Source organism: Enhydra lutris, unplaced genomic scaffold, assembly GCF_002288905.1.
Source record: "Enhydra lutris kenyoni isolate GAN:26980312 unplaced genomic scaffold, ASM228890v2 scaffoldscaffold7, whole genome shotgun sequence".
Classification (NCBI taxonomy): domain Eukaryota; kingdom Metazoa; phylum Chordata; class Mammalia; order Carnivora; family Mustelidae; genus Enhydra; species Enhydra lutris.
Window position 1 is genome coordinate 7761211 of NW_019154091.1, and position 26087 is coordinate 7787297.

The 26087-nt window shown below is 37.6% G+C and overlaps 1 protein-coding gene across 1 annotated transcript in view; it reads right to left on the minus strand.

The window, feature by feature from the left end:
• The window catches only part of LOC111142202 (cilia and flagella associated protein 54), a 313573-nt gene that overhangs the window by 271636 nt on the left and 15850 nt on the right, over positions 1-26087 (minus strand). The window contains exons 4-11 of the mRNA XM_022495227.1: positions 25298-25469; positions 20566-20624; positions 14983-15126; positions 13157-13270; positions 12931-13032; positions 7220-7418; positions 406-587; positions 153-318 (exon numbers count right to left, since the gene is read on the minus strand). Of these exons, the coding sequence (XP_022350935.1) occupies positions 153-318; positions 406-587; positions 7220-7418; positions 12931-13032; positions 13157-13270; positions 14983-15126; positions 20566-20624; positions 25298-25469 (1138 nt within the window). The remainder of the gene's footprint in view (positions 1-152; positions 319-405; positions 588-7219; positions 7419-12930; positions 13033-13156; positions 13271-14982; positions 15127-20565; positions 20625-25297; positions 25470-26087) is intronic.

A 26087-nucleotide genomic window follows, 5' to 3' on the forward strand; every position in this document is an offset into this window, starting at 1 on the left:
CTTGCCATTCCTTCAACAACCAAGCACACTTCTGCCTCAGGGCCTTTGCACTTCCTGTTTCCTCTGCCTTGAATATTCTTTCTCACTTCACCTAGAGAGTATATTTTATCAGATGAAATTTTAAGTTTTCAAAAAGGTAAATAAATACTCACCGTGAAAAATAATTTTCTTAACATAAATTTGAGCTGATTGTCCTTCTTTATAGTTTTCCATGGGAAAGACCAAACCTTTGTTTCTCTTTATGTTGATTAAAGGTTCTATTGCAACAAGAAGAATTAAATCCTTTTCTGCTTTCTTGGACTCTGGATCATCTTGCCTCTAAGAGAAGTTTATCCCATAAGTTAATTAATAATTCAAAGCCATCTTAACAAAATAAAAACAAATCATTGGTTTTGTATATGTTACCTGGAGAAAATCAATAAGTTGCCCAGCTAAAGAGTCAAATAAACTCCATTCCTCATAAGTAAAAGCCAATTTTACAAATTTCACAGCAGCATCTATAGAAATAACATTTTTTCCTTTTACAGTAAGTTGCAAAAGAGATGTTTGTGGAAAATCAAGCATTCCATCTGCACCAGTATTTGACACTAGAAAAGGAAAGAGAGAGGTTTGAATGTCATTCATGCAAAGACATATTTACTGAATATTAACTAGCAGATACTTCTAGGCACTAGGGAAACAAGGGAAAGAAGCAAATACAATCCCTGCCTTCACAGAGCTTATACTCTAATGGAGAAACAAGAAATCTTGGCAGGGAAATACAGGGTGTTATGGGGACAAATAAGAAGGGCATCAAACATGGATTTATGGTAGGAGTGGTCAAGGATTCCAGCCAAAGAAACATGGAATCTCAAACACAGAGAATTAGCAAGAGTTAACTAGTCAAGTAGGCAGCTAGATATTACAAATTGAAAGCTCGGGAAACATCTATAATAGGGACACAGCTTTAGAGTCATCATTACATATCCATAGTAAACAACAGAAGCAGCCACGGGCAATGTACAGCTGTCTAGGATAGCAGAATTAGGACCCCCAACATGTAAGAGAAGGGTAGAGAGAGAAAAGGCTGCAGAGAAGAGTGTTTTTCTAAACTCCTTTCTAGGAGTATTCAATAGTAACAAATATTAGAGTGTAAGGGAAGAAAAGCACTGAGAAGAGACCCCTGGATTGAACAAAAAGGAAGTTGTCCATGACATTCTCCTCAGAGGGCTGAGGGCAGAGGGCTGTAGACTGTATAAGTAAGAAGGAAAGAATCTAGAACAGTGGAAATGGACAATTCCTGACTATAAAAAGAGAAAGAAATACAGGGAGGAAGCTGAAAGAGGACATGGGAGAAAGGGACAGTTTGGAAATGTTAGGCTAAAAGACTTCAAAAGAAGAGAAGGAACACCCTTTCCATTTTAATGAGAGACAGCAGAAAGGATGGGTATAAGTGAAGGTAAATTTTCAAGTGTGGATGAAGGAAACCTCATCTGAGATCATTTTCTTCATGGAGAGGAGATAAGCCCAAGCTGTGGCAGAGAAATCCCCTGCCTACAGATCAGCATGCACATGTGGGGATGCACACACACAGAAACACAGACAGACACACACACACCCCCTAAACTCACTTAAAAGTACACATGCTAAGGTCTAGGCTTTCACCTCCCTTTTCAGGTAGATATTGTGGACAAGTTAGCTGACTGCTCCAGAGCAACAGAAGGTAAGCTCATGAAAAAATAAAGTTAAGAACACAAACACCTTGAAACAAAGACCACTAATGAAAACATCTTTTACCAGGGGAAGCAGAAAAATAGGAAAGCTTAGTAAGTACCCTCTCAAGGAAATAAGAGAGGATTTTACAAACATGAAGCAAGAATAAATTGCTGTGAAAAAGAATCAAATAGAGATTAGGTATAAATTATTTTATTGTTGAAACAAAGAATTCAATAGATGAATGGAATAGAATAGCAAGAACCAAAGAACAAATTAGTAACCTAGAAAGTTGGATTGAGAAACCTTCCCAGAAGGCAACAGAAAGGAATAAAGAGATTAAAATAATAAAATAGGGATGTTTGGGTGGCTCAGTCAGTTAAGCATCTGCCTTCAGCTCAGGTCATGGTCCCAGGGTCCTAGGATTGAGTCCCATATCAGGCTCCCTGCTTAGCAGGGAGCCTGCTTCTCCTTCTGCCTGCTGCTCCCCGTTTGTGTGCTCTCTCTCTCTCTCTAACAAATAAAATGAGTAAAATCTTAAATAAATAGATAAATAAGTAAATAGATAAATGAATAAATAAGATACAGAAAGTGGATGTGTTAACATCTGTCTTTTAGGGCCCTCAGAGAATTATTTTTTAAGATTTTATTTATTTGAGAGAGAGAGCAAAAGAGCACAAGCAGGGGTATGGCAGAGAGAGAGGGAGAAGCACGCTCCCCACTGAGCAGGGAAACTGATGTGGGGTTCCATCCAAGATCATGACCTGAGCCGAAGGCAGATACTTAACTGACTGAGCCACTCAGGCGCCTCAGAGAATGTTTTTAAATATTTATTTGTTTGTTTGTTTGTTTATGAGAGAAGGGGGGATGGGCAGAGGGAGAGAATCTTCAAGCAGACTCCCTGCTGAACGCAGAGCCAGACACAGGGCTCCATCTCATGACCCATGAGATCCTGAGCCAAAATCGAGAGATGCCTAAATGATGGAGCCACCTTGGTGCCCTGAGAATTTTTAAAAAGAAAACATAAGGGGAAGGAACAAAGAAGTAACATAAAAAATGAAAGAAAGATGTAAGACCTCAAAGTACCTCCTGTATTACCAAACCTCCCCTAGACCAAGTATAACAATATGTAAGAACATCATAGGAAAAGACACTGTAAAAGCTAAAACTGTAAAACAATAAGGTTTAAACCTTGAGAGACTTCTCAACACCATATATAAGACTACAGAGAAGTGTCTTTAAAATTCTAATAGAAACTAACTTCTAAGCAAAATATTCTATCTAGCTAAATTATTTCAAAGCTCTTATAGTTTGTTTTTGGGCAAAAAGAAATGAATTTAGATAGAAGTGGTGAAAAATGGGAAAGATGAAGGAAAAAGCTTAATAGTGTATGCACTGTCTTATAAAACAATGACCAGGACTGGTATCTAGAACATACAACAAAGAACTCTCAAAATTCAATATATAAAAGAAGCGATCCAGTTAGAAAATGGGCAAAAGACACTAAAGAGAAACAGAATATGAAGGGGGCAAATAAATACATGAAAAGATGTTCAGCATCATTATCTATTAGGGAAAAGCCACAATGACATATCACTAGACACCTCTCAGAATAGCTAAAAGAAATAGTGAGGGGACGCCTGGGTGGCTCAGTTGGTTAAGCAGCTGCCTTCGGCTCAGGTCATGATCCCAGTGTCCTGGGATCGAGTCCCACATCGGGCTCCTTGTTCTGTGCGGAGCCTGATTCTCCCTCTGCCTCTGCCTGCCACTCTGTCTGCCTGTGCTCGCTCTTTCTCTCTCTGACAAATAAATAAATAAAATCTTTAAAAAAAAAAAAAGAAATAGTGAGAACATCAAATATTGTCGAGGATATTATAAAACTGGATCATTCATACATCGTGAGTAGGAATGTAAAATGGTACAGTCAACCTGGAAAACAATATGGCAGTTTTCCACAAAACAACATACACACTTACCCAATAATTATGCTCTTGAGCATTTATCCCAGAGAAGTAAAAATGCATGTGCACACAAAGAACTGTACTCAAATGTTTGTAACAGCTGTACCCTAAGAGCCAAAAACTGGAAAGAACTCAAATGTCCTTCAGCGGGTAAACAGTCGAACAAATGGTGACACACCCATACCCTAGACTACTACTCAGCAGTAAGAAGTGAACTATTTTAACGCACACAACTTGGATACATCTCAAATTATACTGAGTAAGAAAACACATGTATAGTCACTTCATTTATGGCAAAAGGATACTATAGTCAATGAGGAAAGGAAGGTCTCTTCAATAAACAGTGCTGTGTCAGCTAGATGTTATATGGAAATAAATCTTGATCTCTACCTCATACCAACAAAAACAAAATTGAGACCTAATGTGAGAGGAAAAATAATAAAGCTTCTAGAAGAAAACATTGGAATATATCTTTATGACTTTACAGTACAGAGATTTCTCAAATATGACACAAAAGTAGTTAACTATAAAGGCTATACTGATAGAGTAGACTACATTAAAATCAAGAATTCCTATTCCTTAACAGATATAATCAAAAGAATGAACAGGAAAGCCACCAAGTGGGAAAAGGTATTCGTAATATATATATATTCAACAAAGAACTTATATCCAGAATCTATAAAGTATTCTGACAAACCAATAAGAAAAATGCAAATAGCTCTATAGAAAAATTGACAAAAGATGGTTCACAAACTGGCCCCCAACCACAGAGGGCAAAGAGAGACTGAAAATGAGGCAGACCACTCCAGATTGGTAAGTGGTAGTTTTAATAAAGCAAAGGAGGGGCACCTGGGTGGCTCAGTGGGTTAAAGTCTCTGCCTTCAGCTCAGGTCATGATCCCAGGGTCCTGGGATTGAGCCCCGCATCGGGCTCTCTGCTCAGCAGGGAGCCTGCTTCCCTTCCCCTCTCTCTCTCTGCCTGCCTCTCTTCTACAGAAGATTTAACTGGGTTCAGTCATGTATACCATCCGCCTGGTCTCAACAACACCTTACTCTCACAAGGCTACATCCTTGAAACCACTGCTAGTATAAAAATAGTAGGTAGGACATACACACCAAAGACTGGGTGGGGTGGAAGATGGGGAGTATAAGGAGCCTTCAAATGCCTGGGTCCAGCTCAAGAACTAACTGGTGGTCATATCATCTTGATGACCTCCTCCAACGAAGCTGAACAGGCACTTTGAAAAATAGGATATCCAAATGGTGAAGAAATGTATGAAAAAGTACCCAACTTCATTAGTTGAAGTTCATCAGAGAAATGTACATTAAATCCTGAATTTACTGAATTCACACCAGAATGGACAAATGAAAAGACAAATCTTACATCTAAGTGTCCAAATTTAGAGCAATTAGAACTCTCATAAAATGTTGCTGGTGGTATAAACTGGTTAAAAAAGAAATCATTCTGGAAAACAGTATCTGCTACAGCAAAATACACACATACCCTATGCTGTATCAATTCCACACCAACAGAAATGCAAAGCAGATGATGTTTACCACTTCCCTTCCAGCAACTTACAAAACCAGTTGACCAAAAAATATCAGTAGGAATAGAGAAGATTTAACTATGTGATTCACAAACTTTACCTAATGAACTTATCCATAAAGCGATGTACCCAACAATGAAAGAATATATAGTCTTTTCAAGTACATACAGACTATTTACCAAAACTGGCAAGTTAGGCCATAAACCACAACTTAACAATTTCAACAGCTTCAAAGAATATCAAATTGAATATATGTTCTGACCACAATATAAGTATGCTAGAGATCAATACAGAAAGACAATTAGCGTATCTCCATGTTTTTTGACTTGTGACTCAGATATCAAAGAAAAAAACACAACGGGAATTTGAAAATATTCTTAACTAAATGATAATGAAGATATGATGAATCAAAATTTCAGGGATATAGCTACAGTTGCATTTAGAGAGAAATGTCTTAATATGCATATGTTAAGTAAGGATAAATCCTGAAAAATCAATGATCTAAGCTTCCAAGTCAATAACTTTTTAAAAATCAGCAAAGTAAATCCAAGAGAGTAGGATAAGAGAAATAATAAAGAGCAAAAACTAATAATATACAATAGAGAGGATAACACTGCTCATGGAAAAAGACTAATGAAACTGGTAGACTCCTGATGAAACTGATGAGAGAAAAAGGCAAGCTGACCAATATTAGGGATGAAAAAGAGAAGCCCAGATACCTACAGATCTTATTAACATTAAGAAGATCATAATGAAATATTATAAACAATTTTATGAAAATTTGAAAATATTGGATCAAAAATCAAATTTTTTTCAAGTCCTATTTAACAAACTAATAGAAGATATTTTTAATGAAAAGAAAGCCTAAATCATTTTATATGTATGGGAAATTTTTAATCCATAGTTAAAAACCTTTGCACAAAGAAAATTCCAACTCCAAAGGCCTTCACCAGTAAATTCAATCAAACATGTAAGAAATAACATCAGTCTGACACAAAATCTTTCAGATAAAAGAGAAAGAGAGTGTATGTACTTCTCAACTCTTTATATGAGCTCAATATGACCTTGAAAGCAAAACCTAAAAAGGACACTACAAGAAAGGAAAATCTGTCTCATGAACAGAAGCAAAATAATAAACATTAGCAAACAAAATCAATTATATATAAAAAGGATAATGCTTACTTCCACATTAGATTTATTCCAAAAATATAGTGGTTAACAATTAGATAAGCAATCACTGTAATTTGTCACATTAACAGAAATAAACTAGAAATCCATTCAATCAACTCAATAAATCCAGAAAAGGCTTTTGATGAAATTCAACAACTATTCATAATTAAAAACAAACAAAACTCAGCAAACCAAGAATAACAGCAACTTCCTTAATCTGGACAAAAAGGTATTTTAAAAAATCCTTCAGCAAACATCAAAATTAATGGTAAAATGTCAAAAGCTTTCTATGTGAGACCATAGATGAGACAAGAATATCCGCTATTACCACTTCCATTTCATGTTTTATTGGAGATCTTATCCAATGCAATAAGCCAAGAATTGCAAGAAAGAAGAAATTAAAAGATTAAGAACTGGAAAGAGAGAAATACAATAGTCACTATTCACAGGTAATGATTATACACCTAAGCAAATCCAAAAGAAAATCTCATAAATTATTTAAATTATTATTTGTGTTTAGTAAGATTGCTGAATTTAAGATTAAAAAAACTGGGTATCATTTTCTTTTTTTTTTTAAGATTTTATTTATTTATTTAACAGAGAGAGAGCGATCACAAGTAGGCAGAGAGGCAGACAGAGAGAGAGGGAAGCAGGCTCCCTGCTGAGCAGAGAGCCCGATGCAGGGCTCGATCCCAGGACCCCGAGATCATGACCTGAGCTGAAGACAGAGGCTTAACCCACTGAGCCACCCAGGCGCCCCTGGATATCATTTTCTTATATGTGGAATACCATACTAAAATTTTTGTCTTTCATGTTATACCATAATACATTATTTTAACAAATTATTTACTTATTAAAAGTTCTTTTCCTGCCATAAACAGTTCTGAGACAACATCACGAACTTCTACTTCATCTGTAACAATAGGTCCAGTTTGTAGTGTGCGCCTATTTGAGTCAGAAAGAGCTTCTAAGACGGCCAGAAACCGGGATGCAGTGCTATCCAACATCTCATCCAACAACCGCTCTGTGACAGTACGTGGCCATGGCAACTGGAATAAAAAAAAAACAAAAAACAAAAAAACTACAGTCCACTTCTTTAGAGTTCTACAGTGTTTAATATTATAAGCAAAGATAAGCAAGGCATATTTCATTAATGCTAAAAGAGAGAGTGGCTGGCCTGTCAATGAGATGGCTACTTTTATGGTGTTCATTTCCAAGGTGTTTCTCCAGACTCCATTAAAGTTGATGTCATGACACCATTACATCAAAGACTGCTATTGCTTTATGTCCATGTTTCCAAGGCAGCATTAAAAGGCTGTTTATTGGGGCGCCTGGGTGGCTCAGTGGGTTAAGGCCTCGGCCTTCAGCTCAGGTCATGATCCCAGGGTCCTGGGATCAAGCCCTGCATCAGGCTCTCTGCTTTGCGGACAGCCTGCTTCCTCCTCTCTCTGCCTGCCTCCCTGCCTACTTGTGATCTCTCTCTCTGTCAAATAAATAAATAAAATCTTTAAGAAAAAATTTTTTTAAAAAGGCTGTTTATTACTGTCTTTTTATTAGGGCAACATCAATCTCCATATGCTTTGTGTTACCTTAATTACAGTCTTCAGGAACTGATATTCAAACTTCGGTTGCCTAGGAATCTCTCAGGAGTGCTTTTTAGATTCACAGACCAAATCTTGAGATTCAGTGGGTCTAGGTGGGGCACTTTTCATAAGCACCACAGGAAATTCTAATGCAGAAGATCCTTAAACCCAAATTTGAAACAATATTTTACAATATAAACAGCTGATCTTGTGGTAGTTAATGAAAGAATTGACCAGCTATACACTAATATGCTAATGGCTGTTAGAGCCCTGTATGAATTCCCAGCCACTGTACGTTGTATCATCCCAGAATGATTTCCCCTCCTGCCTATGACTTGCCACTACACTATTCTTCAGACAACAAATCTGTTCTCTGTATTTAGATTACCAGTAAATAAAAGAAGTAGTTCTGGTCAACTTTTCTAGAATCCATGTCCAGTTAGAAGATACCTGTCATATTCCCCATGATTCCCCTGTTCCTCTCCATCTTGGGGCAAAGTCAGAAAAACAGAAAAACATAAACAGGGTTAAAACTGCTTTGGAGTATTTTTCCCCAAACAACCAACTTCTCTACTCATTAGCTTCTATGACTTTTCAATCCATAGGTTAACTTACAGGTTAAAAACCTCAATAAACGGGGCACCTGGGTGGCTTAGTGGGTTGGAGCCTCTGCCTTTGGCTCGGGTCATGATCCCAGGATGCTGGGATTGAGCCCCGCGTCGCGCTCTCTGCTCAGCAGGGAGCCTGCTTCCTCCTCTCTCTCTCTCTCTCTGCCTGCCTCTCAGCCTGCTTGTGATCTCTGTCTGTCAGGTAAGTGGATGGAGTCTTTAAAAAAAAAAAAAAAAAAAAAAACTCAATAAACTTGAACTTCATGCCCTAGCCTCTTTACTAACAGACGTAAGGGTTTTTCTAAGATTTTTACTGTATGTTAAAACAGAGCTTTCTAAAATTATACTTGAAAGCATTATAAATTTTCTAATAATTAAAAGTATTCAAAACGAACTTATATAAACCAAAGATTAGACTTAAATTGCTTTTAGAAATACCATAGAAAAACTAACAAAAAGTGAAATAGAATATTTATCAAAGCTGTAGATGAATACCAAGTAAAAGATTTTAAAACATAAATATTTAAAAGATCTATAAAAAAGATTTAAGGCAATAAAAAAACAATGGGTTACCAAGCATGACAAGCAAAATATTAATGTCTATAAAAATGATGAGCTCAGGGGCGCCTGGGTGGCTCAGTGGGTTAAATAAAGCCTCTGCCTTCGGCTCGGGTCATGATCCCAGGGTCCTGGAATCTAGTCCCGCATCGGGCTCTCTGCTCAGCAGGGAGTCTGCTTCCCCTTCTCTCTTTGCCTGCCTCTCTGGCTACTTGTGATCTCTATCTGTCAAATAAATAAATAAAATCGTTAAAAAAAAAATGATGAGCTCATTCAAATATATTTTTTTCAAATATATTTTAAAAATTAAAATCACTAGTAGATAAATGGTCAAAACTGTGGAAGTCAAAATTCACAGAAAAAGGAAATAAAAAGAGTAAACACAAATATAAGGGAAAGTTGGATCAAAAAATAGTTAAAATGACAAGCCATTTATAAAAACTGAATTATTCAAAAAGTAGAGAGGGATGCCCCGGGGGCTCAGTCAGTTAAGCATCTGACTCTTGATTTAGACTGAGGTCATGATCTCGGGGTTGCCAGATCAAGCCCCAAGTCAGGCTCTGCGCTCAGCGCAGAATCTGTCCTAGATTCTCTCTCTCCCTCTTTCTCTGCCCTTCCCGCCACTCTTTCTTTCTTTCTCTCTCAATCTCTCTCTCAAGTAAATAGATAGATAGATAGATAAAAATCTTTTTTAAAAAAATAGCAAAACGATAACAACTTGTAGTGGATTGGTACATGCAGGCTGTACTCTGCATAGCTATTTCAGAAATCAATTTGGGAATATATATCAAGAGAAATAAAAGTGATTGTATCCTTTGATTCAAGTCCTGCATCTTTAATTTTGTCCATAGGAAATTTAACAAATAGTATATTGAAGCTGTTGATTACTTCAATATTTAGAATAACAAAGAACTGGAAACCACTAAAATTTTAAATAGTAATGAAAATATTTGACAAGTTATGGTACAAATACTGCATAGAGTATGTTAGACCATCTTTAAAAACATCAGGATGGATGAGAAGCTAAATGACATGATCCAGATAATCTGTTCCACTTCTAAACAGACATGGCATCTATGACATCTACTCCATGAGATGTATTATGTTAATTCTCCAATATAATATACTTAGCCCAGTCAAGCTTAATTTCTCACTATCCCCCAATGAACTTTGTTTGCTCCTGCTTCTAAGCTACGATCATGCTCTGGTCCTGTACTTAGAATGTTTTATCCTCTCCTCCCTATACACTCAAATCCTGCTCATTATTCCAAGGCCATTCAAAAAGATAGAACCATGACTTTGCTCTTGTATATTCTACCATACTTGTAACCACAGTAGGGATTTGATACATTCTGTTAAATGAATGAGTGAAAATAAATAATAGTAATAACTAATATTCCTGAGGACCTTCTACACGCCAGAAACATTCTAAGGGCTTTACATGTAATTCATTTAAACTCTACCATTATTTCCTTCTTAATACTTATCACAAACTATAATTACTATACTTATTTATTATGCAATTCCTCCACTAAAATTTATCTCCTATCTATCTTGTTTATATAGCAGGTACTATAAAAATATTTATTGACTGAGGGGCACCTGGGTGGCTCAGTGGGTTAAGCCACTGCCTTCGGCTCAGGTCATGATCTCAGGGTCCTGGGATCGAGCCCCACATTGGGCTCTCTGCTCAGCAGGGAGCCTGCTTTCCCCCCACCCCTCTGCCTGCCTCTCTGCCTACTTGTGATCTCTGTCAAGTAAAAAAAAAAAAAAAAATATTTATTGACTGAATCACTAAACAGTCAATCATTATTAGTATGGATTAGTAGTCCTTTAAAGGAATCCTTTGAAAGTCAAAATGATTAACTGTGAGTTCACAATGGACTGCCAAATTCAGAAATGTTTTATAAAATAGATTTAACACATATTACAATTACTTTCTTTTGTAGACACATAAAATTATTTCATATATATAAAGCAGAACATTCTGCAAAGTATGTCGAGGTAATATACTATGACTTTATAAAAGGGGTATGTTGACTATTCCCTATAGAAACTACCAACTAAACTAAAAGATATACCACCAGACCTTTCCATAAAATAATTACCTTAAAGAAAACCAGAAATAGATGTGTTTTTAATATAATGTTACCTGGAATTTGAAATTTTTTCTTTGAAAATAAATACTTAATTTTGATAGAAGGATGATTTAAAGCATAATACTATGCTAATTAATGACAGTCTTCCAGCTTTGGACACTTAAATTTGGCTTGCTCAGAGAAAAAAAAATTGCTAGTCAGAAAAAAAACCTACCCATTGCTTTCTTACAAATGCCAGAGGCTGTTACTACTCAACAATACCAGATGCAGGCAGTTCCACAGCTCATCCAAGAAATTGTCCATGATTGAGCAAGTCACCGCCCCCACCGACTATCCACCATTGGGTCAGTAAGGGATATGATTTTGAAAGGATATATGAAATGTACCTCTGGGCTCAGCAGTCAACATCCCGTAGTCACACTAAGTAGCAATAGAAAGCTACCATGCATGCCCCCAAAATTTTTATATTTAGACATTATGATCTATTTTAGAGAAAAGAAAAATAATTTCTCCTAAATGTTGTAAGAATAAATGAATGAAGAAAGCAGCAGTTTTTGGAGTATTGAGAAAGCACTGGGCGAGCATCCTGGGGTCTAGTTGCAGCATGGCCAGCAGCTGCCTTTGTCACCTTGAGGCCATAACTTAAGTACTCTGGGCTTTATTTTCCCATGTATAATAATAGGACAGGACTGAACCAGATGGTTTCTTAAATTTCTTCCAGGTTTTAAAATTCTACTACTCTCCTGTCCAAAACTGCTCAGCTTCCCCTTCACTTTCATTTTTAGGCCCTACCAAGAAGTTCACAAAAGAAATTTACAGCCATCTAGAATAGTCATGGAAGACTTTTAAGAAACAATGAACTGGGCCTCAAGGGATACTGAGATTCAGAAGGCCAAGGACAAGATAGTGGGAGAAGGACAAGGCAGGGGGAGAAAGGGCAGAGGACCCCAGAAGGTATAACTATACCCCAGTCCTCCTCCTTGACAGCCCTTAGTGCTGCTGACCAAGCACAGTTGTGGCAAGAAGAGCCATATGATGAGTTTTGACATGTGAGAAAAGACCACTGTCCCTTCCATGCTGGGCATTATGGCCTGCACAAGATTCTCCAGAGCTTTCTCAAATCCCCTATAGCAGAACAACGCCAACTTTCAAAATGAGGGCTTCTGCTCAATCTGACCTTTACTGGCAGTCATGAGTAGAGCCCCCTGTGAACTATCATAACCATGATGCTAGTGAGAAATAAAGTTTATTTTAAGCCACTGAGATATGGGGGTTGTTTTTGCTACAGTGCAGCCTAGTTCCTAAACACTCCCAAGGGTGAAGTCTGAAGCTAAGGCTAAGGAGAGAAGGTGTCTCCACCTTCTCTCCAACCTCAAAGCCCACTAAGCTAACACCAACCAAAGACAAAAGCCTCCATGGCTCCACTCAAGTCCACATCTGAACCCTTCCCAGGCTCTTCTTCTGCATCTTTCCCTGTTACAAAACTGGGATTGTGGGAAGTTACAAAACTGGGATTGTGGGAAGGTAGAAATGCTTTAAGGAAGGGATGGAGTGAGGTTGTATCCACAGTGGAAAGGCATTCTTCTATTTGCCACTGGTGCAGAGAACAGGGGGTAGGATTTAATACTGAGTGACCAAGCTTCAAAGATGGGAGGTATAACACAAATATCCTGCAAAAAGAATCTGAACAAGAGAAAATACTCTTAGACTTACGGTTTGAGCTTCCCTCAGGTTAACTCTTATCTTTGGTCTAAAGACACTTTTGCTCTTTCTTCTAGATTCAAATACTCCCCTTTTGAAGATCATCACTGCCATCTGTCTCAAAAAAAAAGAATTATATATGAGGTAACAATGGGATGCACTTCTCAACCACTAATACTAAGTTCTTAATCAACTATATAGTGCAGTAAATTTCTTTCATTTCATGAAATTTTTATACCTTTATTGTGGCCTCTCTATAATGTCTTCTGGATTCTTCCTGTGATTGTGAGTTACTCATTAATTCCAGTTGCCGTAACTCATCAATTTTAGCTAAAGCACGCCGAGCAAATGCCTGTATGCAATTAAAATAAATTTAATTCATAATAAATGAGAGTACAGTGATTAAAAATGTATCAAGACAGCATGTTTTATTCTCCCAGATATTTGATTTAATTGGTAAATTAAACTCTAGGTTGATGCTAACTCCTTATAACACTATAACTATCCCGCTGATCATTTCCTACAAGCGTCCCAATATTCTACAGGTCTAAAGTTAATAAGCTGTCAAATATGTTAACTTCATGAATCAAGAAAATGCCAGAATTCTGTATTTCTTTTAAGAAAAGCCAAATTCTGTAGCTTCATATAGATGATCACTTCTCTGGTATCGCATACACACACACACATACCCACCTCTCTGAAATACTGACCTTCTTACTAAAGCATCTGGTACTATCTAGTCAACTGTTCATTTTGTCTACTAAATCGTGAGGTCCTCATATGGTCTTATTTATTTTTGTATCTCTAGTACCCAGCATATAGGAAGTATCTACTAATATGTGAGGAAAGGAAGGAAGAAAGGAAGGAAGGAAAGGAGAAAGAAAGGAAAGAAGGAAGGAGATCTGCTTATTTAATCATATCACCATTATTATGATTCTCTACAGTTCAATTTATGTCATCTGTTTTACCATTTCTTTGAAATGTTTCATCTACAACTTATAATTTTTCATGAAGATCCTTCTAGACATAATAACATACATGAAGGGCTAAATTTTCCAACAAGGGAGAATTCCAATAGGAATCAAATAGTCTAAACTGTGCATATGTTCCATTCCCTGACAATTTTAATAGCTACAGAAACACACCACCACTAGTACATTGTAACTAACAGTACATGCATGGTGAGTAGTTTCTAGAATGTACTCTGGGCTAGAAAATGTACCCCCAAGGGCTGTATAAGGCTATTCAGGATGAGCCACTACCATCCAGCCATTCAGAGTAAGTTTAGACAGGAAACATTTAATGTAAAGAAGCAGGTAACCAGCCCGATGGCTGTGAACAGGATGTGAAGAGAAGATTTGTGCAAGTGTGAAGGCTCTATCCTGCTCAAGACTTCCAGTCAAGAGGTTCAGTGAGGGTTGCAATCCACCCCGCACTGCACTCACCAGACCATACACTCTGGTGCAGGGATGTGTTGGCCTGAAGGAAGGGCTGCCTACTTCTGATTCTCACCAACCCCTCATCCAGTGACAAGCCAGGTACCATATACTGTAGAGAAGGCACCTTTTTCTCACTGACACAGATTTACCATAAGGGCTAATAGAAGCCCCTAAGTTATATTTCAAGTAATCAGTCTAAAAGATACACAGGAAAAGAAGAAAAACAAGAAATATCATATATTAAACAAATGGCAGCTGGAAGCAGAGAAAGGCAAGACAAATGGACTGTAGGGAAACAGAATATAAAACTAAACAGGGAAGGAAAGTGACTTGCATAAAAGCGTCCAATGAGGAAGGTATCCGAAATCTTGTTCAGAACAGGGGCAGAGGAAACAGAAGTGAATGGAGAAGAAAGGAGAGAGCAGAATGTAGAACAAGAGATCAACAGAATGGAGAAGCCAAGCACATTTTTGCAAATAAACCCTGGGACTTGTGTCTTCGTCCCAATGCAATTTTTTAGGTTACATTTGTCCGTTTGTGTTTGTGTTGCTGGACAGCTGAAGAAGAAAATACTAAATAACTTATACTTTAAAAACTGGAATCCTGAGAATGAAAAGTGGCCCACCTCTCCATGAATGCCAGCTTGGCAGTCATAGTAGCACTGGCAGACGGCAGTGTAAAGAGTAGCTCTCCAGGTCAAGTATCTGACAGACAGGAGGGGGACTGAGCATTCCATACACATGCTGGCCCACAGAAGGTACTCTAAGGCCTGAGGAAGAAAGAGGACACTCGAATGTATTTTCATTTTAAGGTAACAATGATGATTTCTATCTAATATAATGTAATTATAAGTTGTGAGCACAAGCTGCTGACTGCTTAAACCAAAAATACTATAAGTAGTGAGTCAAGAGAAAAGAAGCATTTAAAAAGCAAAGGAATGGGGCGCCTGGGTGGCTCAGTGGGTTAAGCCGCTGCCTTCGGCTCGGGTCATGATCTCAGGGTCCTGGGATCGAGTCCCGCGTCGGGCTCTCTGCTTGGCAGGGAGCCTACTTCCCTCTCTCTCTCTCTCTCTCTCTCTCTGCCTGCCTCTCCGTCTACTTGTGATCTCTCTGTCAAATAAATAGATAAAATCTTAAAAAAAAAAAATTAAAAAAAAATAAAAAGCAAAGGAATAATTTAAAGAACTCAAAATCTCAAGTTAGTTATTTTAAATGTCTTCCTTCTTAGCTCCTAAAGTGCTATGAACTCAACTGGTTTTTATTAATATCTTTCAAGTGTCACCAGCAGTGTAGGAGGTAATTTACATAGATGTTTCTCTACCTACATAGCTACATTACATTCAGTGACATTAATATGCTCACATGTGTGTGATTCCAAAGCTAGACTGCAATCTCTCGGAAAAGAATGGCACTTTTTTATTATATCACCAGCACCTGGAAGAATCCCAGGTACATAGCAGATATCTCCAACTGCTAGTAAATGAATTCAGTGGACAACCTCAAAGTCAGCAGAACCAACGCGGGAGAGCTAACAAGTCTTTAAGAATCTTGGGAAAATAATGACAATAAATTTGGACAGCAGAATAAAGTCCTTCTTCCTATAACAAATTTGGCCTTCAGTAATTGAGGAAGTAATTAAGGAAAAATATGTCTGTAAAAGTCAACTCTTGGAAAGGCAAATCATCAGAATGATCCGGGAGCTTCATAGTCATGAAGCAACCCCCCCTCTCGACTGACATAGCATTTAATAGTAAAAATAGATAAAACACTAGTAACATTCAGACCCTATTACCATCTCTGGAGCCTTCAAAGACAATACATACAACACATGTGCAAGCAGCTCAACTTTCTCATCTAAGAAAAAGAAATCTGAAAAGGCCAGAATTCTCTACTATCTAGTCAGTTTTGATTCCAAAGGAAAAGAGAGTGCTGGAAATAGAGCAGAGTTTGACACAGAATTATAATATTCTTTGCTATCCACTAAGCTCATCCCACCAGAATGTAAAATCACTTAGGAAAGGGACCTAGTCTGTCTTGTTCACCACCATATCCCCATCTCCTAAAACTATCTGGCATGTAATGATAAATATTATATAAATATATGTTGACTGACTGACCTTCATTAAAAAAATCTCTAGTTGATGATGCTAGATTTGGAACTATGTTAAGTAATCACAGAATCAAAGGGCTGAAAGTCAGTCTAATTTCATCCCTACCAATATCACTGGCACCACCACCAAATGACCTATACCTTTCCAAACCAAGAGTTCTCACCTCTAGCAACAAGGAACGTGCCACATGGCATCAGAAGACAATTCTAAAACATGAAAAGTGCTTTCTTAATCTGAAATGAAATCCACCTTGATATACCTCCAGTGCACTGGTCCTAGTTACGCATCCTGGAATAGCACAGAACCACCCCAAATCCACTTCCAACATACAGCTTTCCAAGAATCGGAAAACCACCTATGCATCCTGTCTTCTCCCCATCTCTCTCTCCAGGATAACCAACCCTGGATGCTTTTAGATCTCCTAGGACTGACTTCCCTTCCCCATCGTGGTTAGTCTCCTGTGGTTTTGCTCCAAGCTGCCAATGTCTTTTGGGGTGCATGACTTCTCCACAATAAAATGAAGCTTTCAGTCCCTGTTTCTGGACACTACATCTCTACTAAGTGGGCCCAGGGTTGCTTTATTCCTGTTGTTGTTGTATGCTAACCTTGCCACACTATGAACTGAGGTGGAATTAGCAGTCATCCAAATGAATTTTCTCACATTTGTTGCCCAAAAACCCTACTGTGGATTTTTGCATATGGACTATTGTGGTTTGTGGGGGTATGGGATCAAACCGTGTATAAATTTTTCCCCCTTAAATTCACATATCTTTTCAAAACCCCTTGGAATCCCTGATATTAGAAATTTCACATTTCAAAATAAAAATAGCTTCAGTCACTAATTGCTCATATTACATCTGGGTTCATATGCAGACTTAGAATAAAAGATGCCAATCACATATTTTAGTGCCAGAAGGGACCTTAAAAGTAACCCAATTTAACTCCAAGAGGCCAAACTGCTTATAAGCAACAGAGCTGGAGCTGGAATTCAGGTCTTTGGACTCCCAAGCACAGCAGCGTTCCTTCCACTACATGCAGCAGCCTTGACAAAGGGGGAGTTCTGGAAACCGAGCATTCTACTTAGGGTTTTGAAAAACTGACAGGTTTAAAGATGAAAAGGCCATTTCTAAAACAACAACAAATCTTAATTTGTAGCCTTTTTCTTGCTCCTAAAATCTCGAAAGAATATTAATTTAGAAAAAAAAAAGTTGATGGGATTTTAGTGAACTGTTGTCTTCAGAGGGGAAAAAATTTTTTGAAAAACCCAGTTATAAGAGCCCAGCAAGAGCCTGGCTCAGGTGCAGAGCAGGAAAAACCCACGGTTTATCAGCTCAGCCACAGGATGGCACTGCAGCATCATTTATGTCAGCTTGTACCCTTGACTGGAAACAACACTGACGGGCATTTCAAAGTTTGGATTTCGGGTTCACCTAATGGTACCTGGAATAATTTGACAATAATTGTTCAAACCACAAAATTTTACTAAACTATTTCAGTTCTATAGTAAAATAAAACAAATAACTTTTTTTTTAAAATGAATAGATTCTACCATATTTTCTTATGTTTGCTGAGTACCATACAGTTTTAAATGCCTCAGGAGAAACTACAGATTAAACCACAAGTGAAAGTGAAGTTGTGACTTGTCTTTAGGAAAAGAGCCTTCAGAAATCTTGCCTCCCTCCACTCCCTAAGGTTATACTGATGACCTGTGTTTCCGATCTGGGGAAAAGTCCCTGGTCAGTCCTGGTCTTCAGGACATCTTCAGAAATAGAGTCATGTTGAAAAACCATTAACCCTCCAACATGGCTCCTCCATTTGAGTGGGTGAACCAAAATAGGATGGGTCATGACAGGATTAAATTTAGTCAACAGGCATGCATTACTCTAGTGGCGTTGAAAGGCAGTACAGTGTAGCATTGGCCTCAGCGACACTTCTCTGAGAGACATTGAGCCTCAGCTTCCTCGTCTTTAAGATGAAGGCAATAATAGCACCTTTCTCAAAGTGATGGTATGAGGATTAAATGAGACAATACGTGAAGAAAGTGCTTAGCAGCATACCTGATAAATGGTAGGCATTCACTGAACAGATGATGATGATGGTGGTACCCACCTCATAAGGCACCTACATTGAGCATTATATATGCAAAGCCCTTCACACAATACCTAACACACAGTAGGGATTCAACAGTAATAACAAATGGTAGCCATAATGTCTAGATCCTATATGAATAGGAGTTTAGATTGCTCTAGGACGACCCCAGGAAAAGCCCTAGTATTCCATGTCAATTTCTCTTTCTGTTGTACGCTACAACAGACTGGAACTCTAAAACTACCACAGAATCAGAATCCCTCATACTGAGAATTTTGTCTCAGATGTGGCTGGTCCTCCAAGGGCTTGTCCCCGTTACAGCTCAGGAATCAACTCACCAGCTGAGGGCTTGGGAATTTCTGGATGAAAATTTTTAATTTCAGTGAAATTTCTTATACTGAACAAACTGAAAGAACCACATTTCAATCTTCAAGTGCCAACCGTATGACCACCCACCACCAAAAATTCTTGCATCTCTCATTCTCCCTACTCCTATCCCACAAGACTGGGAATTATCCTCCTTCAGCCTTTATTCTGTCAGACAAAAGCTCAAGTTCAATAAGGGGGAGAGGAGATGTCTTATGTAGGATTTAAATAAGAAATACTTTTGAGATGACTATCACATGAAGCTAAAATTCTCTCAGCATTAATAAGTACAAACACTAACAGTTAAATTTTGGCACAGTTATCTCTGTCCTTCGAGGCTTTGGCAGACAAATGCTGTAGCAGACCAAACTATGATGGCTCTGTGCAGCAGTATTTGTTGCTACGGCAAGTGCAACAGGAGTATGCAAATTCTCTTTAGGAAATCATCTGGAACTGAATGTAGAATTGTTGGAATAGTGTGTAGGCCACATTTACATTATTCATGAAACAGTCTCCCTTCATTTCAATTTACATTCAAAGCACAGAGCTTGCTCAAGTCACTGTCAGTAATAGAGCTTTTAAAAGTGAGGAACAAAACAGAAAGAGAACACATAATTAATGTTATGCATCCAGCACGAAAGTATCTTTGCTTCCATTTTTATTTTTTAAGCATTGTCAAATTTTAAGATAGTAGGCTATATTTTGAGGAAATAAGGGGAAAAAAAGTACCTGCACTGAGTGTTACAATATTCAGCATAAGGTTTTGTATGCAGTGAAAAAAAAACAAAGCAGTAATGTTTAAGATAGCAGAAACAATTCAAGCATGCTCTCGATGGAAGCGTATTCTCTCTTCTAGGCCTATATTCCAATAACTGGACATTGACACACGGAAGAAATATGTCTCCTACAGACAAAAAGTGCTACCAACATTGAAGGGAAGTGTCAGCCACTTGCTCAAGCTAAAACTGAGTGGTTAAGTACTATTAAGTATGAATCTTATTGTAAAATAAAGGCCCCTTGCCCTCATATCATAACTGGGACAGTGTTTAGGTGGACATTCACCCAACTAGCATGTGAACCATAAGTCAAGTCCAAGCTGTTGGAGGACACTGAAGCCCAAACTCCATAGCATACATAGAGTCACCATACCTTGTCATCCAAACCAGAACACTTTAAGGAGCAAAAGGGAGCTATTAATAATTACTTATTAATAACTAGTTATTAATTATAACTGTTTGTTATTAATTATGACTATTTATTAATAACTATAATAAATAATAACTATTAACAGTTACTCTAGGACAACAGACATAAACCAGGATGGATGGTCACCCTACCTAAAGATAAAGTTACCAGAGAAATGTTCAGTATCAAGTTGACAAGTAATGACTAATCTGAGAGACTGAGAGACACTAGAGATTATCTATCAATTTTAGGAATTCTTTTTTTTATTAATATTTTATTATCTTTTTATTTTTAGAGATGATCATGTTAAAGTAAAAGAATAGTAAAACTATATAATAAATATTTATTAAATTTTTTTATGTAATTCACTAATTTTCTTTGTTCAGCACTCAATGCTAACAAAAGTCTTGAGAAAAACAAGAAATACAGAGCAAGATATTTTGTCAGTAAATTTCATACCTTGGAAGACTGACCTATGATCATCAGTTTTCTGCAAATGGTATAAATGTAAATGGTACCTAGATGAAGAAAAAGACTGTTAACATATTTTACAGTTAAATAATGGAAATTTTATATCCTGACTTCTGTGGTTTAAGTCTATAGTTCCTTAAACAAGTGATCTTATGAGACAGTCTGATAATGGTTAGAGTTATAACCATCACAGTTTTTTTGTAACTTGCAGCCAAATCATAAAGAACTAATTTGACCACATTTTAAGTAAGGAGACATAGGAATCTTTTCTCCTCATTTGAAGGCCACCATAAGTTTTGAAATATATTAAACAAAAGAATATTTAAGTAGCATAATTTATATACCCTGTGGTTTGATAAAATGCTACTGGTGCCTATGGTTTATAACTGAAAAACTAAAGATTGATCTCCAAATAAGATTAGAATACATATTTAATCAAAATGGTACATTACCAAACAAAGAAACAAGGAAACTCATGATAACTTAAAAATCAAAACATATAATAGATTGTATTTTATTTATTTGCAGTCTCATAATATTTACCCCTTCATTAAGGTATGTCTTATAAGCACTCTAGTGAAAAACAGCATTTCCAACTCCTATTTCAGAGCATTCAAGTATGGCTTTTTGTTTTTTGTTTTTTGTTTTTTACAGTCAGGCCATTATTTAAATGAAAACAGAAGGGTAGAAAACTGGCAGAGCTGGGGCAGGGGTGGGGAAAAACATCACCAGACATCTCTCTGTATACAAAGGACATTATCATGCTACAAACATACCCCAAAGATAGTAACGTGCCTTAAAAGGCATGTAATTATAATGACAAGTAGTCTAAATATTTTCTATAAAATATCTGATCTAAAATTCATAACCATCCAAATTCAACAATTACGAATCCATGTTCACACTTAAACTTTATAAGCTTCTGAGAAAACAGCATCTGCTCCAAAACACACATCAGTTGATTAAAATACACTTGTAAGCATAGCATAATAAACATTAATTACATAAGTCAGTGACAAAAAAATACTGAATAAACTTTTAAACACTTGCAACACCATAAACTTTATAGAGAATGCAATGGGTCCTTAACATTCAAGGACTCAGCCTTCTTAGTGTGACTGCTCTAGGGACATGGCAGTAGTTCTTTCACAAAAGGTTCACTGGGGAAGAACCACTTGGCCACTAACAGCTCAAGCCCAGCATTCTTAACTCAACTTGGCTTTGTTTACGTCTGCTCTTAATCTTTAAAAACAAAAATGTCTAACTGTGTTTTTTTATTTTAAAAGTCACCAAGTAAGGGCACCCACAGCAAACTCATGCCTCCCTGCAAAACATGTGATTCAGGTGTAAGCCAGAAGCCTGTGTAAACATGTCAGTAAGAGGAACTAGGGAATTTCAGAAGACCTCAGGACACTGCCCTCAAGAATGACTAGGGCCCTCTGTATTTTTAAAATAAGATTTTAACCTTTCCAGACCATATTAATGTGCTGACTATAACTGAATCCTTCTTTGATGGTTCAGGATCTTGGCCTGGCCCAAAAATTCCCATTGCAGAAGATTGACAGAGAGAGTAAATGACATAAAATGGAAAACAGTTTAAATCTTTATAATCTTGGGCTATTCCGGAACTTTGTTTTGTTTTATTTTTAACCAAATCCCTAATATGAGTTTATTGCTTTGTCATGTGGCTTCTTTTCATCAAAGATGACCACCACCAAAATAATCCGGCTATGTGAGTGTTGAATGAGTTGGGTTCAGGTTGGTTGTGAAGTAAGGTTTTATGCAACTGTCATACACCCAGTTAGAGTTTGTGAAAGAACTAAAATTGGTTAACTATCTTTAAGAAACCAAGAGTGTGGAAGTGCCTGGGTGGCTCAGTGAGCTAAGCCTCTGCCTTTGGCTCAGGTGATGATCCCAGGGTGCTGGGATCGAGCCCCGCATTGGGCTCCCTGCTCAGCGGGGAGCCTGCTTCCCCCCCCCCCCACCTGCCTGCCTCTCTCTCTCTGTCAAATGAACAAATAAAATCTTTATAAAAAAAAAAAAAAGAAAGAAAGAAACAAACCAAGAGTGTGATGTGTAACAGTCAATTAAAAGTAAAGAGAATCGTCTTAATGTCTAACAGAAAAGGTAAAATGCATTCTGATAAATTGTAGGTCAATTTATTTTTCATTACTCAAACTCCAAACTTTAAAAACTAAAAGGTCTTTGCACTTGTAAATCCCCTAGTCGGAATGCCCTTCCCCCAAATATCCAAATGTCTCAGTCAGGTGTTTACTCAAGTGTCATCTCAGTGAGGTCTTCCCTGATCATTCTGTCTAAAATAGCAGCCCAGCCCCAGCCCAAACTCTGCTCTCTCTATATCCTTCTTCACTTTTTCTCCGTTACACTCATCACTCTCTGACACACCATTTAATTTTGATTTATCATCTCCCTGAGGCATTATGTAAGCATGAGAACAGTTTTTGTCTATTGTCCACTCCTATGTCCCCAGCACTTAGAACAATATCTTGCACTTAATAACTTTGAGATGAGTCCATTAAACAAGGACAGTAATTAGAAAAAATTAAGTATATGCATCTTCCACAACCCAGCAATCCTACTGCTGGACATAAATCCCAGAAAACTTTAACACAGGATTATAAAAGGACACACGTAAGGATATTTGTTGCAGAATCATCTGTGCAATTAGAAGTAGGGCAAACCAGGTGCCCATCTAGAGGGGTGTATGGACATCTGGAATACAATTCAACAGACAGAATTAATGAACTAGATTTATATATAAGAACCTGGTTCCATTCTAAAACCATGGTATTGAGTAAAAAAAACATTTAGGAAACAATAAAAATCCAAAGAATGATACCATATGTATATAAAAGCACACATCAAATAAAGTTCTGTAGAAGACACAGAAACTATTGTTTTGTTCTGTTTTTAGAATATTGGGATTTTTGGATGTGATCTTAAAAAGACTGCAGACAGGATGTTATTCCACCTCTCAAACAAGGCCCAACTGCAGGACCCAACCCTCAGCCCACCCACTCCTTCTTGAGCTCAGAACCTCTGGTCCTGGTCAGTCCCTGCCAAGATACGTGAGAAACTTAGGGGGAAGGACAGCAGTGGCTCCTCAGGGAATCACAGATCTTCTTGAAGATGATCAAACAAAAAAGCTTAATAGTCACTGGACTGAAAATTTCTTCCAAAATCAGGCTCATCTTGGGCAGCAAATGTTAAGGTCTAATTTCAATCAAAGTGTCAAAAAAAATTATTTGAGGAGGAGGAAGAGGGAAAAGGCTAGGAAATGTACTTTCAGTTGTCATGGATGAGGGAAAATCCAATATGTTTTCTTTCAAGGTATTTGGTCCTGGTCTTACACACTGTCATTTTCCTTTTAAGAAATTATTCAGAGATCAATAAAGTAGGTGACTGACTGTAACTTTAAAAAGAATTTAAGGGGCACCTGGATGGCTCAGTGGGCTAAGCCTCTGCCTAAGGCTCAGGCCATGATCCCAGGGTCCTGGGATGGAGCACCACATCGGACTCTCTGGTCAGCAGGGAGCCTACTTCCCCGCCTCCCACCTGCCTGTCTGCCTACTTGTGATCTCTCTCTCTCTGTCAAATAAATAAACAAAATCTTTTTTAAAAAATAAATAAGTAAAAAATAAAAAGAATTTAAATTGTAACTCCTTAAAGAGAAAAACAGCTGCTATATTTTGATAGCTAAGATTTATTCCACAAGACAACTATACTGTATATATGTATATTTGCATATCTATACAATGTAGATATATAAATAAATACACTACACACACATATGTACACATACATTCTCAGAGTTCCTCACTCAAAAGCAAGTAGGAGGAGAAGGTTGGTGAGAAGAAAGCAATAGTTACTGGACAAAGTATTTGGGGAAAGGACCAATAAATGGATGATGCTTAGAACCAGTCTAACCTGCCGTGGTCCTTTGATCCTTTTCCACTTATATTTACATATTAACCATGGGCCCTACTTCTTCATACCTGAAATTGACTATCTCCACAGCCTCTGACCCTCCCTTGAGCAGGAAACCCAAAGACGTGCTTTGTAAGTCCCTGCTTATGGGGACAAACTAAAATACAATAAAAATATAAAAAGGACAAAAAAAAATACCCATAATCATCCTATTATGAAATGAATGGGGCTTTTTTAAAGAAATTACGTATTTATATTAGAAGAATTTTTTTTTAGAATTTGGATATGTAATTTGGTTTTTTGTGGTTTTTAAATTTTTATTTAAATTCTGGTTAGTTGGGGCGCCTGGGTGGCTCAGTGGGTTAAGCCTCTGCCTTCGGCTCAGGTCATGATCCCAGGGTCCTGGGATCGAGCCCCCGCATCAGTCTCTCTGCTCAGCAGGAAGCCTGCTTCCCCTCCTCTCTCTCTCTCTGCCTGCCTCTCTGCCTACTTGTGATCTCTCTCTCTGTTGAATGAATAAATAAAATATTTTAATAAATAAATAAATAAATAAATAAATAAATTCTGGTTAGTTAACATACAGTGTAATACTGGTTTCAGGGAAAGAATTTCATGATTCACCACTTAACATAACACCCAGTGCTCAACACAAGTGCACTCCTTAATATCCATCACCCACTTAGCCAAGATAATCAATCAAATTATTATCAAACTTGGCATCTAAATAACTTTCTGAAAGTTGTGATGAAAAATAGAAGACATTGGCACCTACCATTGAAGATAATCCAGCAAAGGTGCTCCTGTGGCAAAGCGACCTGCATGATGAGCCTTAAGGAGGACAGAATCTGCAGACACTGGGTCACAGAGTCTTTGTTCTGCAGATTCACATCACTGTCACAGACCAGCTCATATTTGCAAATATTTTTGCTACTTAAAGCATGAAACTGAAACAGAAGGAAAATACAAATAAGAATACAAGTAAGGTTTATGCAACTTAGAAAAGCATTTCTTAAAATGTGAAAAAAAAGACAAGAAAATAGAAATGATTCTGCTTAAATAGACTATATAGTGCTGTAGAGTGAATGTTTGGGACCCCACCAAATTTACATATTAAAACCTAATCCCTAGTATTTGGATGTGGGGTCTTTAGGAAGAGATTGTCATGAAGATGGAGCTTTCATGAATGGGATTAGTACCTTTTAAAGAGACTCCCAAAGAGCTCCCTACTGTCTTCTGCCCTGTGAGGACACAGACACAAGACAGCCATCTATAAGCCAGGAAGTGGGCCCTCACCTGACACCAAATCCTCTAGCACCTTAACCCTGGGTCCCCAGCCTCCAGAACAGAGAACCTGATGTTATTTAGACCATCCAGTCTATGGATTTTTGTTAAACAGCCCTCAAGGACTAAGACCTATGGAAGGAAATGTAGTAAAAGAGGTTTCTTCAAAGCATCCATTTAGTAAAGCTTACTTGTCCTTAGTCACAAAAATTTCAAAAGCCGAAAAAGGTACAAACTTTATTTCCAACAATATAGAATTGAATTACATTTTGTAAACCCTC